The sequence below is a fragment of the Callionymus lyra genome, chromosome 4 (genome assembly GCF_982586985.1).
Source record: "Callionymus lyra chromosome 4, fCalLyr1.hap1.1, whole genome shotgun sequence".
NCBI classification, from domain to species: Eukaryota; Metazoa; Chordata; class Actinopteri; order Syngnathiformes; family Callionymidae; genus Callionymus; species Callionymus lyra.
Window position 1 is genome coordinate 11,295,368 of NC_141821.1, and position 17,583 is coordinate 11,312,950.

Genomic DNA, 17,583 nt, shown 5'->3' on the forward strand with positions numbered 1-17,583 from the left:
AAAACAATTAATTTAATTAAACGTTCATATCTTTTTTTGTAATCTGTGAAGGGTTCTCGGGGTGAGAAGGGCAATATAGGACAACCGGGACCTGTTGGTATGCCTGTAAGTACAAAATAATTCACTTTAATTCACTTAATTTTGGACTTCATATTTAAACATTTGTTGCACGGATGTATATTGCATTACCTACTACAATACAAAATATGATTATTATATTTAAAGAGATATACTCTATTTTAATAAATATAGCAGGAGTAAAAAATAATTTAAATGATATTGTGAATGATCTAAATTTCCAATAAATCTACCAAAATAAGACAAACATTAGTCAATGAACCGTTCCTTCTTTCTTTTTTCTGTTCTCCACTCAGGGTGAAAATGGAAAATCCGGAGATTCTGGTCCCCCTGGTCTTCCAGGGATTGAGGTAATACATAGAATAGAATCATTCTGATTCATACATCTAAATTCATACAGAGTAAATATGTCAGTTCATGACTATGAAATGAATCGTTGCAGGGTGAAGATGGACCACCGGGATCGAAAGGGGAACGTGGAATCACAGGAGACAAGGTATGAATGCAAATAGATACAGTTAAAGTTAAAATCATGCTTCTTTCAACAAGCGTTTATTCAAGGGAGAACCAGGAGACCAGGGCCTCCAGGGAGAACCAGGATCCCCGGGACCGAAGGTAAGATGTAAACACATTCATATTGACTCAATATTATTTTTAATTTAATTTCATCAAGTCATATCATGATTACCCACCAAGTACTGTAGTCATAACACCAACTTTGTCATAACCCTTCTATCTAAGCTGTTACTTCTTTAATCTTATCTTAAAACTAATGTTAGTAAAACGCACATCATGACTGATCTCACTTCTGTCCTGTGAAGCTTTCCCATCACTTGAACTGCTAATCTTCATCACCCATTTAAACAATCTCCTCCCATTCCAGCATCTCTGAATTCTGTTCTTCACCTCACATTCAGTCAAGTACATGATACTTCTGGATTAGCAGCGTGACTCTAGTATCGTGACTGAGTACAAAAAAATGATGTAAAATGATGATCGTGAAGAAACTGATGTCTCTCTTTCATTCATGCAGGGTGTCCTTGGTGAAAAAGGGGGAAAAGGACCTGCGGGACAAACTGGACTAAGGGTGAGATTAAAGTTTGGCATTTATGTATAGGAACATAAAAATGGCTCGGCAAATTTCCAGTGTGCGTTTCAAATTTTTATTTATCTTAAAAGCATAACCAGGAAATAAAAAGGCTGGATGGTTTGTAAAAGGCACTCTGAATAAAACGCTAGAAAGGCTGTAGAAGAAGAATGTAAAAAAAAAAAGTCAAACTCTTGTCCCCATTACAGATGTCAATACAAAGAATTCCAATCATAGAAAAACTGAAAAGACATTTTGTTAAATACGTTCCACGAACAGAATTAGAAACAAAAAAACGTTTATTGGCAGTATTGAAAAAAACACAGGAATGTTTTATATAAAATAAAGTTGATTAAAAATAAATACAATAAAATATAATACAATTACCATTAAATAAGAGTGCTAAACTATTTTGCCCACTTGTGGGATGGAGTTTAAAACCCCTGGTCTAGAGTCAGCCTTTGTGTCTGTTATAAGGTGAATAAGGCTCCGCCAATGAGGCTTCATAGTGACAACAATGTAGAGCTCAAGGAAATAAATGAAGCCAGACGTCCAGTACTTATTATAGGGTTGTGTGTTTTTATCTTAGGGGGATCCAGGATTGCCTGGTCCTAGTGGGCTTATTGGAACGCCAGGACCAATGGTAAGCTCTTCAAAAGCTACATCTAACCATTGAATTTGTGGTTAAAAAAATATCAACAGTTGATAAAGAACACATGTTTTATGGTGATTGGCTAATGAAGATTCATGGAGCAGTGACATATTTTCCACAGCTCAGTAGGTGGCGCCCTCTGATTAAATCATGTAAGGTTTAATTTCAATATCTGTTGTACCCTATCTGGTTTTCACTTGAAGTGGTTTTTCATTTGAACTGGATTTGTTACTGGGATATGTGTTGCTTTTCATCCTACTGTGTTTGTTTTTATAATATTATGTTTTGAGCTGTTCCTAACGCTGTCATGTTGAACTGAATCATCTAATTCTGCTCTTAGATAAAGCACTTGTGTGACTCCTGTCAGTCTATATAAATAAAGACTATTATTAGTGGGCTCTGAAAAAAAAGAAACTGCTTCACGTAGAGTTATCAACCCATCACTAGTGTTTCACACTTCACAGCTATTGTCTTTCTTTGTGGCCAATATTGCTCTTATGTGGTGAGTTTTGAAAGAAAATTGGGGTTTATCGTTTTTAAAGCAATTTTAAACAACAGGTTTTCATGTATTTGAACAATCTGTAATATTTGGATCTAGCGTGATGTGATCTTATTGTATTATGTTCTTGTTAAAAGGTCCGCATCCAAAAAAGATAAATAGTTAATGTGTGTTTTTAAAACACAAAGGTTCCTTCTCATGTTTCTGAACCTTCCCTCCATTTGCTCTCGAACACTCGCAGACTCCGGGTGAAAGTCATTTATTGTGATAACAGGAAGAGTCCATAATTACTGAGCAGCAGACGGCCCCGAGTGCTCAAAGAAGTTCAGAGAGGACTGAAAATAGCATCACACGCTTGTAGCGGGTGGGCGTATGAGCGGGCACTCCTGCTCACAGATGTGTGCATGTTTTTCTTCATTCATGGCCACAGTGACCACAGTTTCTCTGCTGCCACATCTGTTCTATTCAGTCGACACTTTCATACGAGAGTTGTTTTAACAAACTATAAAGCCTTGTCAATGGAGGACTTTGACGTAAACGTTTGTAAAAGGGACATTTATCTGTTCTAGTCTTGTCTTGCTGCCGATACCTGCAGGTTTAGATAAGATACATATCTTTTTTTTGTCCTGAAGAAGAGAGTGTGTTTCTTTTATATTGAAAGCATCCTCAAAAAACAAAAGTCCAAAAGCAAATCTAAAGGAAGAAAGATGAAGCTGTACAGTGTAACTAAACAACAGAAGCGACAAATATGAATTCGTTCATTTTCAGTACCGTTAAATCCCTTATGAAGATTGCGGGGGCCGGAGTTTATTCCTGTTTCATCGGGCGAGAGGTAGGGGACACCCTGGAAAGGACGCCAGTGTGTCGCAGGGCAAACAAAGAAATACAACCATTCACAAACACACTCATACCTACGGACAGATTCCTAAGGAAGTGACAAATATAATATATTAAAATGACTATATTATTATATATAGTAAAATACTATTATGTGACGGTTTCACTTCTGTATTTCAAAACTATATTTACTTTTGGCATCAACCAGCATTTTCACGGGGAAAGATTTGAAGTGTGATATCCATATTGACATATTTCTGATATATTTCCAAAATTATCTCATATCCAACTTTTTATATTTATCCTCCAACTTTTAAGTTTTCACTGTCAATGTACCAACGATTCGGTGAAAGCCGACCAATGAGGAACCACTTGGAAGTCATTGACTTTGATCCTAATTGGAGCAAATCTTATCTAGACAAGAGCCACATCAACAGTTGTGCGTCTCACCCTTATCGCTCTGCCAGATACCTCAGCGTATCAGCGGTTCCTGGAACAGTTTTCTCTGCAGATGCTGTAGCTTCAATAAACAGTTGAAAATATCTCCCTGCAACCTGTCAAGGCACATTAACCCTCTTAATTGTTGCGAGGAACCAGCCTGGTTACCATAGTGATGAGCGCCGGAATCATAAATAAAACGTTATGTTGGTGGTTATTCAAGGCAATTGTACGTGAACGATACGATGTTCAATTCAGATCATTGCGTCAATCATGATTTTAAAATGCTAATTTTAGTCCCGAACCACAGTAGGAATGCAACAGATGTGAAAACAAGTCGGACAATTAGCTGCGATAAAAACCTCGCCGTAGAACATCAGGTTGCTTGTATGTTTGGGGTAATCACAGCGTGTCCTTGTTTACAACCGTGCCTTTAGATTGTTAAAGCAGAGGGTACTGGGGTCATGTCCTCTGCTGTGGGAAACTGGATATTGTGGACGTGAGCACCAGTTAACATGTTCACTGTACCACAAAATGAACTTTGCTGGGCAGCGTTCCCCTTCAAATGACAATGTTTCAGAAGCTAAGCAATCATTTAGAGTCAATGTAACTTTTCCTCTCTCTAGTCGCACATTTTTCCCGAGTGACGTTTCAAGAGAAGGACCTCTCTGCCTACACCCAGTAGATCCATCCCTTAAAACAGATGTTTGTTGAATTCCATTTAAATCCTTAGCATGTTTATAGAAATGTGACAAGTGTCTATCATATGCTGATGTCCATTGTTCTTTAAAAGACTGTGACACTAAAGATGGTCAAAGATGTCGGCCTCAATAATTAAATAAAGATATTCAGCGCACTATACAATTAATATGACACGTTAATTTTGCTCATGCAAACTCATGATGCTGTGGTTAATGTGTGGTGTGTCAATTAAAATCACAGTGTCTAAAAGGTAAGCATAATTTGTGTTGGAATGGATGCACAGTATTCTTTAGTCTAAATAGAAAAATAAGAATATTTTGACTAAAAAGTGTCGATTACTTGTGCTAGTTAGGACTTAAAATACACTAAAATACCTTAATGAAAACAAGAGTTAAATGTAAGCATATGATATGAAAAAGTCCTAACCTTTCGTCGACTGAATCTGAACTAGACCGACAGCATTATGGCTAATGTTTTCTTCCATTTTGGCAATTTTGAAGATTAATTATACGATTATATCTGACATTTTTTCTAAATGCAATCATTAAGATTCCTTCCTCAATAACTGCATTCATGCAATACATATGACGGTTTTAGCAAAACAAATTGGATGAGATGTTGCGATACATTGCGAGACCCCATGAAAATCATCTGCTCCTTACTCCTTTATTCATCAATATTTCCGGAAAGTTTCTAAAAGACAAACAAAAAAATGTACTCTCAGAGAAACAACTACCCTCAACATTACAACAGTACCAATTTCCAAAAACCAAGATTTACTGAAAATGTATTTTTAAACTCATAATTTTAAATCACTTTTTGAAAAAACTATCCTGATTGAATGTAAGTAAGTAAGTAAGTAATATTTATTTATATAGCGCTTTTCGAGACCAGGGTCACAAAGCGCTTAAACAATCAAAACAATACTCAAAAAAGTACATACTTTAAAGATCAAGATAATACTGAGAACAACACAGGAGTTCCAGAACTTCAAGGAAAAGCCTGAACAAATAGAAACGTCTTAAGATGTTTCTTAAAGGAGTCAGTAGATCCATCAAGCGCAAAGAGAGAGGAAGATCGTTCCAAAGCTTAGGAGCAACAGCCTGAAAAGATTTCTCTCCTCTGGTCCTGAGTCGTGTGCGAGGAACCATAAGTAGATTCTGATCCACAGACCTCAGAGCCCGAGCTGGGGTGTAAGGCTGGATCAGATCAGTGATGTAAGGAGGAGCCTGACCATGAATAGATCTGAAAGTAAGAACCAGAATTTTAAAGTTGATCCTGAAAGAAACTGGAAGCCAGTGAAGAGTTTTAAGGACCGGAGAGATGTGAGTTCTTCTACTTGAGCGGGTCAGAATTCTCGCTGCAGAGTTCTGAATCAACTGCAGACGAGACAGCTCCTTCTTGTTAAGACATGAAAACAAACTGTTGCAATAGTCCAGACGAGAAGAAACAAACGCATGGATTACAAGCTCCAGATCATGTTCCGACAACATTTTCCTAAGTTTAGAGATTTTTCTCAGTTGAAGGAAACAGTTTCTGGTCAGTTTTCTGCAGTGTCGAACAAGAGACATGTCTTTATCAAATACAACACCCAGGTTTCTCAGGCTCAGTTTGACAGACTGACCTAAGTCATCCAAGTACTGACTCAACCCTGGAATCTTATCATCAGGAGCAATCACCAGTGTTTCACATCAGTGTTAGTGTGAATGTATTGAATCGCCGGGATTCCAGACAGCGCCACATAATCTGGATTTAGAGAAGTGCCACAGGGGATCAACAAACAAGCCACTGAGCTCAGAGTGCATTTCTAGTGAAACGTTAACATTCCTGTCCACCCACTTGTGACAAACACACCGAGTATTAATGTGGCATACATGTAGATATCCTGTACAATCCCTGGAGTCTTCAACATACTCTGTAATCATATATCCATATAAAATACTTGTGTAAAGCTTTAGTTGATGACATCTTTGATATTACTGGATATATTATTGGATAAAGGTGAATGTCTGAAGTAGGATTTCAAACAGGTTTTATACTCATGCATACAACAGTGAAAATGAAAGCAGCTGATAAATCCCACAATTAACTGAACAAATTGTAGCTATGTAGATTTAACAAGGGGAATATTTTCAACTGGTTCTGTAATTAAGTGCAACAGAGATAGTAGCACAGCAGCGACCCTGAAGGTTAAACACTGAGGATTACATCTAAAGAAACGTGGATCAAAGCCTGATTGATTCCTGTGCTCAAAAAATAAACCCTCTTAACATTTTCACAAATTCAGCTCGGCTGAGACAACCTTAACAGGTGGCCGGCCAATCACAGTGCATCAGCTGTGGCTCTGAACCGAAGTGATCTAGAAGCTCACAGCATCTGGTGCCTACTCATAAATCCTTGGATCTAATGATGATATTGAACTTCACCAACGTACTGGTAGATGCAGAATGAGATGATTAATTAGGGTTATTATAAAGGGTAATTGAGTGTTATTGAACTGCAGAAGGCTAATGACAAGTATCGCTCGACAACCCTCAAACACTGGACTTTACATTAAACAAGCACATAACGGCCTCTGGAAACTGAAGGGCTCTCATTCTCGGCAAGAGTAGATCGTTGTCGGTGTCAAATTCTTTCCTTAATGAGATCTGTGGAAACAACACTTTTGGTATGGGGTAAATTGAAATGAGAGGTTGCAGGAGAGGTTTCCAAATTTTTCAATGATAAATCCTATCTTGTTTGCAGATAGATAAAGTTTGGGAGAAGTCTCATTGGATGATGAGGTTTCTTGACATTATAATGATTTTTAGTGAGTAAAAGAGAAAATCTTGATTACTTGTGTTTGTTATAACTTAAATACACTAAAATACCTTGATGAAAACAAATAAAATGTGAGCATATAATGTGAAAAAGTTCATTTTTTTGGTCGACTGAAACTGGATTACACTGACAAGATTATGGCTGTGATTCTAATGCATACATATGGAAAAGACTATAGACAACTAGACTCGACTAATTGGAAGTTCATTGGAAGATCATTGGAAGATACAGTATGTTGGGATACATTGATTGTGAGACACCACGAAAAAAATCATCTGCTGAGAGAAACAAAAAACTCCTGGTCTTTGTAATAATAAGTCCCATCTTGTTTACAGACAGACAAGCTTAGGAAGAACTCTTCATGGACGACCAGGTTTATTGACATTATATTGAATAGAAGTGAAAATAAGGTGTGGGAGGAGGAGCTGTAAAGATGGAAGTAAACAAAAGTATAGTAAAGTATTAATAAACTACTATGTGGACAGCGGAACTAAAGGGAGACGAGGAAGAGTTTCAAGCAAACAGACCTATAGTATGGTCAAGAGAAATCAGGAGTATAGTTATAGTTGAAGATGTTCATTGTCTCATTGAAATTTTCAGAAATTACTGATTAGATGAAAGTAAATAGATGGATGGATGGATGGATGGATGGATGGATGGATGGATGCGGTTTCCGACAAACAATATTGACGTAATGGGGTTAAGGTATAAGAAGACAACCAAAGAAGACCATGGGTTTGGTAAAGGAGGACACTAATCTATAAACTCCATTTTCCAAGGTGCACAAACTGTTTCTAAAGTAATGCTTGAATTATTACAGAGGCAGCCTCTAAAGGTTCTTAAAATGGCTTTGAGGCATCCACATTTTCTACAAATGGATCATGAATGGCCCAGAGATGAGGCTATTATACTGCGACAAAGAGGCAGGATGTTGTCATTAAGGACCCATCGAGACTTTTTGTCATGGTTGCCCATGTGTATTATAAAACATATGCTTCTGACGTCTTGCAACGGATCAATGGATATAACTCATTATACGGGTGGTAGAATTAGGATTATTCAGATTTTCTAGCAGAAAAACCTCATTCACAAAATCTATTTTGACGCACAACATCAAATTATCTTCTCTTTCACGCCCCTCTTCCTCTTGTATCTTTTGTTTATTGATATATATCTCAGGGTTCATGGAAGCGTAATGACAATGTAGCGAGTAACAATACACAACATGAACATTTGGGCTGTGCACTTGTCTATTTTCTCTTGTTCTACAGCCAGAGATTTATGTCATCTTGTCATTTATTGCGGCTGTGGTGGGCGTCTCTACTGTGTAATTATGAGGTCTGTTGCCTTTCTGGTTTTTACTTGCGTACCAAGAGTAGACATTAAAACAGGAGCTGAGACTGTGCTGCTAGCATAAGCAACTGTCACACAATTTTTGAGTAAACCTTTATAACCATGATTGAGAGCCGTGAGCGAGTCGGTAATAGCAAGCCTTCTTTTCACAAAACTGCATATCTAGATCATATTTTACTTTGTCTTGTTTGCCTCTGCCAAGGATGTGATCGAGATATGTTCATCCAAACTTTTCATTATAACAAAATAATTTTGAAACTTTGGAATGTATTTCAATGAAAAATTCAGGAAATCTTGGTAATGACACAATAAAGACATGACTACATTTTTGTGGTGTTCCTTCTTGATCCAGTGGGATTTTGATGGAATGATATTCACTTATACTGCTTCTTTCATAACTTAAAGCACTACTATTAAATAACTTTAATGTAAATGTGGTTGCTAGGGAAGATAGTGGTTAGGATTTTGTGCTTTCTATCTATCTTTCATGTCCAGGGATTGATTCCTGGTCACATGTTCCTTTAAACCCTTGTGCTTTCTCTTGGTCAAGGTGACCTGGTGGCCAAAAACAAATGTATGAAGTATTCTTTTGTAATGTTCGGGTCAAGGTGAACAACCTCCACCTCATGATCACATGATATGTTTTTTAATAAATGAATTGCTTATTAACTTTTATAGAAAGAACAGAAACGTTATACAAGCAGCAACTCTACTGCCATCTTCTGTCTGATTGAGATATATATAATAATATATCATAATACATAGCAGAGTAGAGAGATACAATTAACAAAGCACAATAACATTGTCAAACAAAAAAAAGATGTCTACAAAAAATACATTATGTGTCAAAATGCATTTCTTGATGAGGCTCATTATTACTCTTCTCCCATAATGTGAGCCTTATTTCCACTATGAGCTTCCAAATTTGTTGGGTTCTGTGTAATTGTGACTATAATCCAACATGTCAGACTTGACCTCTTAAAACAGTATGGCTGTATTTGGGACGACTTTCAGTGTTATTTTAAGACTAAGTAAAAACACTCGGCCTCAAATCTAGTTTATTCTGCCAATTTAATGCAGAGTTCACAAAATGTTTCCTGACAGTTCACTATTTACAAAAGGCGACACCATTCATAAATTGTTTAATTTCAGATAATGACCTACATGCTTTTTTTCTCAGAGCTCTGGAGATCTTATTCTAAACTTACTCCAATAAACAATTGTCCAGTGTTACCAATGAGTGGATTGGTAACACTTTATATCTCTATTTCAGCACTTGGGGAATCAACACAATTTTATATATATTAAAAAATATATATATTAATATAGAGCATTATATGTTGCAAATGATAATCAGACCTTCACATGTCTTACATGAAACAAGCAGAACAAAATTGCATTTCAAGACTTTTCTCAATGTATTTTGGAGACAGTTTAAAAAAAAAAATCATTAGATAGATGGGTGTACATATGTATATATGTAGGGATGGATTTACTGTATATATGTTTAGATAGATGTACAGTATAGATGAAAAGATAGATGTTTACATGTATAGATTAATATTTAGATGTCTAGATGTATAGATAGATGGATGGGGGGTAATATAGACCTATAAAAATATAGATGTTTAGATGTATGGATGTAAATATACTGTAGATGTAGGAATAGATTAATAGATGTTTAGAAGTAAAGACAAATTGATAAATGTATAGATAGATAGATAGATAGATAGATGAATGGATGTTTATATGTTTAGATCAATGCATAGATATAAAGACAGATGTGTATACGTATAGATATTGTAGAAGTTTAGATAGATGTATAGATGTATATATGTTAAGATCAATGTATAGATAAAAAGATAGAATTATAGATATATAGATAATTTAGATGTATAGATAGATGGATATATGTATAGATAGCTATATAGATAGATAGATGTATATATGTTTAGAACAATGGATAGATATAAAGATAGATGTATATACGTATAGATAATGTAGATGTTTAGATAGATGTATAGATGTACATATGTTAAGATCAATGTATAGATACAAAGATAGATGTATATACATATAGATAATGTAGATGTTTAGATACATGTATAGATGTATATTTGTTAAGATCAATGTTTAGATATAAAGATAGAATTATAGATATATAGATAATGTATATGTATAGATGTATAGATAGATGTATAGATGAATGGATTTATATATGTTTAGATCAATGCATAGACATAAAGACATATATATAGATAATGAAGATGTTTAGTTAGACGTATAGATGTATATTTGTTAAGATCAATGTAGAACTATATAGATAGACGTATATACGTATAGATAATGTTGATGTTTATAAAGCTGTATAGATGTATATTTCTTAAGATCAATGTATAGATCTAAAGATAGAATTATAGATCTATAGATAATCTAGATGTATAGATGTAGATATGGATGATTTGTGAATTAACTTGATCCCTGGATAGTTATTTGACATTAAAACACTTGCTGAAGCCTCCCAGAGTATTCCACTAAAACCGTTTCAGCAAGTGTTACAAAGTAAGCCGACAAAATAAAACATGCTCTTAAAAACACCAGAATATGTTTAACAGCTTGTTTCCCATGTTAGCTGCCAGTGCTGTGTTGTGTAGTGGAGTTCGACAGAACCTGGTTCACAAACAGTGTCCTGCGGCTGGTTCAAACGTTCGCTGGTCGTGTTGTGGCCCGACTCTGGCTTTTGTTTGTCGCTTTGGCTTTTTGTGTTTTTACGATCTGACGACTTACCGACATATCTGCGACCACAGGGCCACGCAGCGCCGCCGGTGTCCATGCGTCACGAGAGCAGCTCCCACCCTGCTCTTTACATTCGCCAGAAACCCCAGCGGATTTGACCGTGTCTGAGAATAAATACACTTTTAATAACAGCACAGACCACCGAGTCTAGTTTGTAAAAAGAAAGTGCTGCGTCAGTGAAGCAGATGTATCGAATAAGAGTCTGTTTAAATGCTGCCTTTGTGAGATGGAACAGATGTGCTGGAGCTAATATAAAACAATGCAGATGTGAACAGTAATCCTCTATCACTTTATCACTTGTTCAATAAAACTTGTGTTAATAACTTCATTTTGGGAGTGTTGCTTAGCTCAAACAAGTACTTGATGGATTGAACTCTAACCTGTGATCTGTGTCCTTAAGGGAGACCCTGGACTGATCGGTGCAGCTGGACCTCAAGGACCCCCGGTGAGTGAAGGAGACCCATGTGCTACCACATTAAAAACAAAAATGTATCCCTCCGAGTAATTATCAAACTGTGCAACTGTAGGGTTGTATCATACAATTACAAACAAACAACAACAATTTATAATTTGAAGAAAGTCATAGAAACAAATATTTATCAATAAAATCTATTATTAAATACCATAATAGCACAAAGAACTGTAGTAATCCTCCTTCGCATACAATTCAAATTAATCTCTTAAGGTCTTTTGTTCTCCTTGTGCTTTTTAACTCTAAAGTTCCCAAAATTATAAAAGAGGTTTATGTGTACTCTAAGTATTCTGTAGTTGTGAGCGGTTGTGTTCCTCTGTATGTCTCTTCGACAGACTATTTACCTGTTCAGGGTTCCCCTCGCCTCTCACCCTAGATAGCTGGGACAGGCTCCAGCCCCCTGCGGCCGAGATACAGGAATAAGTGGTAGAAAATACAGTTGAAACCAGAATTTTACATACACTGAATAAAAAGACACATAAACATTTTTTTTGTCATTGTTTTACATTAAATTAAAATAAAGGTTTCCTGTTGCAGTCAATTACGATAATCCAAATTATTTGTATTTGCTAAATGCCAGAATAATGACAAAGATAATTTTTTAGATACTTTTTTATTATTTTCTTCAAAGTCATTAGTTAACATACAGCTCATTAGTATTTCTTCTTCTTCTTTTTTTTTCTTTTTTATTTGTATAGCGCTTTTCCAGACCAGGGTCACAAAGCGCATAAACAATCAAAACAATATTCAATAAAGTATATACTTTAAAGATCAAGATAAAAACTGATAACACAACAGGAAAATCAAGGAAAATTTGGTTCCATCGCCTTTAAACTGTATGACTTCGGGTCAAACGTTTTGGATATCCTTCCACAAGCTTCTCACAGTATTTATCAGGAATTGTGGCCCATTCCTCCTGACAGAACTGGTATAACTGAGCCAAGTTCGTAGGCCGTCCTGCTCACACATGCCCATACATTTTCAATAGGGTTAAGGTCATGGCTTTGTGATGGAAACTCCAAAACACAGACTTTGTCATCCTTAAGCCACTGGCTGATGTCTTGAGATGTTGCTTCAGTATTTCCACATAATGTTTTTTTTCTCATGATGCAATCTATTTTGTGAAGTGCACCAGTCCCTCCTGCAGCAAAACAACCCCACAACATGATGCTGCCACCCCCGTATTTCACAGTTGGGATGGTGTTCTCAGGCTTGCAAGCTTCCCCCCCTTTTGCCTCCAAACGTAACCATGGTCATTATGGCCAAACAGTTACATTTTTGTTTCGTAAGACCAGAGGAAACAAAAATTAAGATCTTTGTCCATGTGTGCATTTGCAAACTGTAATTCTGGCTTTTTAAGGAGTAATGGTTTCCTTCTGGTAGTGTGGCCCTTCAGCCCACGCCGGTCCAGTACTGGTTTCACTGTGGATAATGATACACTCTTACCAGCTTCAGTCAGGGTCTTCACAAGATCTTTCGCTGCCGTTCTTGGCTTGATTTTCGGACCAAAGCATGTTCGTCTCTGGGACACAGAACCGTCTCCTTCCCTGAGCGACATGATGGTGTTTCTACTTGTGTACAATAGTCTGCACAGATGAACGTGGCACATTTAGGCGTCTATAAATTGAACCCAAGGATGCACCACAATTATGCAAGTCCACCATCCTCTTCCTTGGCTGTATGTATAGGTCTTGGCTGATTTCTTTTGACTTTCTTGTGATATTTCACTCAAATGTTGTCAATAAACCTATAAGAAGCTTCCAATGACATGATTTCAACATCATCTTGGCTTTCCCAAATTGTTTAAAGGCTCAGTAACCATAGTGTGTAAACTTATGAAAATAAGAAAGAAAATACTTAAGAAAATAATAAAAAAAATGTCATTATTCTGGAATTTAGCAAATAGAAATAATTTTGGTTATCCTAATTGACCTAAAACCGAAATGTTTATTTTGATTTCATGTAAAACAATGACAAAAAACATGTGAATGTTTCTTTTTATACAGTGTATGTAAACTTCTGGTTTCAACTGTAAATAAGTGGCAGCAAATTATAGTCAGTCAACTACATTTATTTAAACCTTGCATATGTTATAAGATGGTGAAACAATTAAACTCACACATAGTTACACTTATATGAATAAATAAAGCCGGACATGTAAATGCACAAAAGAATAGAAGAAAATACACAGTACATGCACAGTGTTCCTAAAAAATAAATAAATTCAACACCTAATACAGATAATATATACTATATACAAAAAATTACATATGAACATGTATTGAAAAAAAAAATCCCCAACAACATTTCATATTTAAAATGTATTGACTATGTTTTCCTGACCATCTGGTCAATAAATCTCAAACTCATTTTTGGGGCTATATTTTGTTTGACTATTTTAGCTCAATAAAATCAACTGTTGTTAAAGATAATGGTGTAAAGTGCTTTTTAACAGCATCAGCCATCTTGAAATATAAATATTAATTAAGATAAAATCCAAATTAACGCCAAGTATCTTTTATTTTTCATCAAAAGTATTTATTTTACTGTCTCACTCTATGCCATTATGCTGTTAACTCAGCATTCTGTCCGTTTAAAACTCAGTTTCAAGTGGTCGGATAAAGATCCATCAACGTATAAAGTTTTTCGGTGGCGCGTCTTAGCAGTAACATCTGCCAGTAAAGTCACCGCCCACGAACCGTACGACAAATAACACACAAACAAAAACCTGCAAACTGTTGTATGAGGACATGTTTTTTTAAAAAACATGCATTAACTTTCTTGCTTCTGCTGACTCGGATATACATTATTAATTCCAATAAAGCCACATATCTGCATGTATTGCTTTTAGAGTAAAAAAAAGAATGCTGTGGTTGAATTGTATTTTATGTCTTCCAGTGAGAAGATACTAAAATAACAAGCTTAGCTTTTAACATGTTCTGTCTCTAAATTCCAGCCTGCAAAATGCATCACTGTCACACCCGCAGAAAACAAAGCTCATATAAAAGTGTGCAACACTCCTAATGTATTCTAGCGGCTATTTTCCACTATAAACTTTTATTCCTGTTAAATGTGTTAAAACCTCTTTCCTCGTCAAGTTGGTGTCGGTTTTTTGGTTTAATTCAGTCTGTTTATGTCGCTGTTTTACCAGCGTGACAGCACGCGAGGCCCTTTGCTCTGATAAGTGTTTATTTGCACCTGAAAACCAGTTTTTAATGCTCATGATTTTATTTCTGTCGTCAGGGGGCTCCTGGACCTGCCGGAAAAGCAGGACTGGAGGGACCTCAGGTAGATTAATGTTCTCACCAAAGTACTTTTTCTTTAAAAAATATCACAAGACTTGATCACCCTATTTGTTTTGCAGGGAGAGCAGGGGTCCCCAGGGCCCCCAGGAGCGCCTGGATTAAAGGGGCTGCTGGTCTGTCACCTTGATTTATTTCTAAATATGGCACACACTGCATGCATTTTACCTTCTTGGGGGATTGTATATGAGGAAAATGAGCATGTCGTTTTGTAGATCTGTGTTATTTTAAAACAGTAAATATTTCTCCTGAATCACCTACAAGTCGATTCCCATTTGTCAATACGTACATTTAAACAATTGTTGTCAAAGTCAAGTTAGATCAGCCTGTAGTTTTTCCATTGTGACTCCAAATCCAGACCTTCATGGGTTAATACATTTGATTTCCACTGATCATTTTTGTTTGGGAATTTGTTGTCAGCACATCCACATATAAAAAGAAACAAAATATTTAATGATAACAGTTCATTCATTCAGATTAAGGATGTGTTATTTTAGTGTTTCCCCGCATTATCCCCATTTTGTTTCTCAATGACTCATGGGTTGGAAACAAAAAGTGTCTCAATAAATCTTTCTCCGCCATGATGTGGTCAGTAAAATTCTCATCACCTGTCAGTGGTCATTATATAACGATTTGCTTTCAGGAGATGGGCCTTTGCTGCCCCCGTTTGGTTGAAATAGGGTACTACTGTCTGTAGGAGGCGTAAAAACGCAGGACAACTATCAGTTTATTTTGGGATATTTGCAGTTCCCTTGATTAATGTGTACCCTCTTATTTTTTTCTTTCACTAATGTGATGATTCTACTTATACCTTTGTCTCCACGCAGGGAGTCCAGGGGCCTCGTGGGCTGCCAGGAGAGTTTGGTCAAGAGGGACCCAAGGTCTGTTCAGCTCATCATTTTTAATTAAAAATATGATCTTATAAAGAACCTTAATAACGCTTTTCAAATAGCGGTCAAACTTAATTAAACCATTTGAAATGCTGCCATTGTACATTTTATTCAAAGGTGGCATTTTTATATTTTTTCGTTGTCACGGTGATGAGAGGATGTTCAGTTTACTGATCTTATCAGGATACTAACATTTCACCTTTAAAAAACAACAACAAAACAGCTCTTTAAAGTCATTTTAATTGAAGTATCGATTGAGCCGGCCTTATCTGCTGATGTCTTATCTGCCTGGCTATCCTTTCATCCATTTATTACAGTGATTGCTCGCCGACACGTGGCTCAAAATGTGCGAGTGATCAAACATTCCTGAGACAGAGCGAGGCAGTGGCATTAACCTTTCGTCCGTGGATGGATTGTTGACAGTACTGTATATAGTTGATGGAGAATGAGACCTTACAGAGCAATTTCCCATTATTGACCAGCGCACATTCTGTTCAATACACTTGAGCTTTGATTTATAGTCTGTTTCCACGTTTTTTTCTGCGGCACAAAGCAATGTTATGATTTTTTGATGATGAAACTTTCCATCATTTCTGCTTCATTAAGGGAAAGTGTGGTGATCCAGGGGCTGCTGGTCCTTTCGGTCCACCAGGTGAAAAGGTAAGAGGATTTATTGTGGCCCATCTTAAGCAAGTGATGGATAACAATCAATTAATGAATAGAAACACTCAAAAAAAACTATCAATACTGCAATATGTACAGCTTCTTTATCTTTCCGGAAAAATCTGCAGCACTATATCTACAAGTCAGGCCTGTTTGCAGCCCTTAAGCAGATTTAATTCGGCCCTTTGGTCTCTTTTATTAACTGTTTTTTTTTTATCAACTGACTCCTTTAAGAAACATCTTAAGACGTTTCTATTTGTTCAGGCTTTTCCTTGAATTTCTCGAACTCCTGTGTTGTTCTCAGTATTATCTTGATCTTTAAAGTATGTACTTTTTTGAGAATTGTTTTGATTGTTTAAGCGCTTTGTGACCCTGGTCTCGAAAAGCGCTCTATAAATAAATATTACTTACTTACTTACTTAAAATACCAATTTAAAAGTTCTAAAAATTCAACTTATTGCAGCTGTTTGTGCTGTAATGTTGTTGCTAATTCTGTCTCTCCTTGAACAACAATACACAAAAGAAGAAGATGAGTGCTGATGCTCGTATCAGTGACTCAACCTCCATGTACTTTACGTTAGCGTGTTCACGGAAATTGATAACAAAAAAAGACATTATAGACTTTTACATTATATTCCTCTGCTGACGGTGAAGAGCCGACACTTACGCACAAAGAATCCTGTTTTTCCATCTTGCATCAGGTTTCATAATGTGCATAGCGGTAAAAAAAAAAATCCATCATAAAAGTAAATTTATAGTGAAGTTTTAATTTCACTGATACTATCAGGCGAGATAACAAGCAGAATCCGACAAAAAAAAAAGAAAAAAAGAAGATCTCTCAAGGCTCATCCTTTTTTAATGAATTTTTAAAAATGCAAATTCAGTCACATCAACTCTGGAAAGTTTCAGATAACAAGCACACTTGGCAGATGCCGACGCTACGGCGGCAACACACTTATTAAGGCAGCGGGGGTTGATTGCCATCAGCGCCCAG

At 36.3% G+C, this 17,583-nt stretch overlaps 1 protein-coding gene across 1 annotated transcript in view; it reads left to right on the top strand.

Moving 5' to 3' along the window:
- The window catches only part of LOC148081746 (uncharacterized), a 57,435-nt gene that overhangs the window by 12,163 nt on the left and 27,689 nt on the right, over nucleotides 1-17,583 (top strand). Inside the window, exons 13-23 of the mRNA XM_087788756.1 lie at nucleotides 52-105; nucleotides 375-428; nucleotides 521-574; nucleotides 640-693; nucleotides 1,112-1,165; nucleotides 1,755-1,808; nucleotides 11,663-11,707; nucleotides 14,978-15,022; nucleotides 15,099-15,152; nucleotides 15,864-15,917; nucleotides 16,533-16,586. Coding sequence (XP_087644882.1) covers nucleotides 52-105; nucleotides 375-428; nucleotides 521-574; nucleotides 640-693; nucleotides 1,112-1,165; nucleotides 1,755-1,808; nucleotides 11,663-11,707; nucleotides 14,978-15,022; nucleotides 15,099-15,152; nucleotides 15,864-15,917; nucleotides 16,533-16,586 — 576 coding nt within the window. The remainder of the gene's footprint in view (nucleotides 1-51; nucleotides 106-374; nucleotides 429-520; nucleotides 575-639; nucleotides 694-1,111; nucleotides 1,166-1,754; nucleotides 1,809-11,662; nucleotides 11,708-14,977; nucleotides 15,023-15,098; nucleotides 15,153-15,863; nucleotides 15,918-16,532; nucleotides 16,587-17,583) is intronic.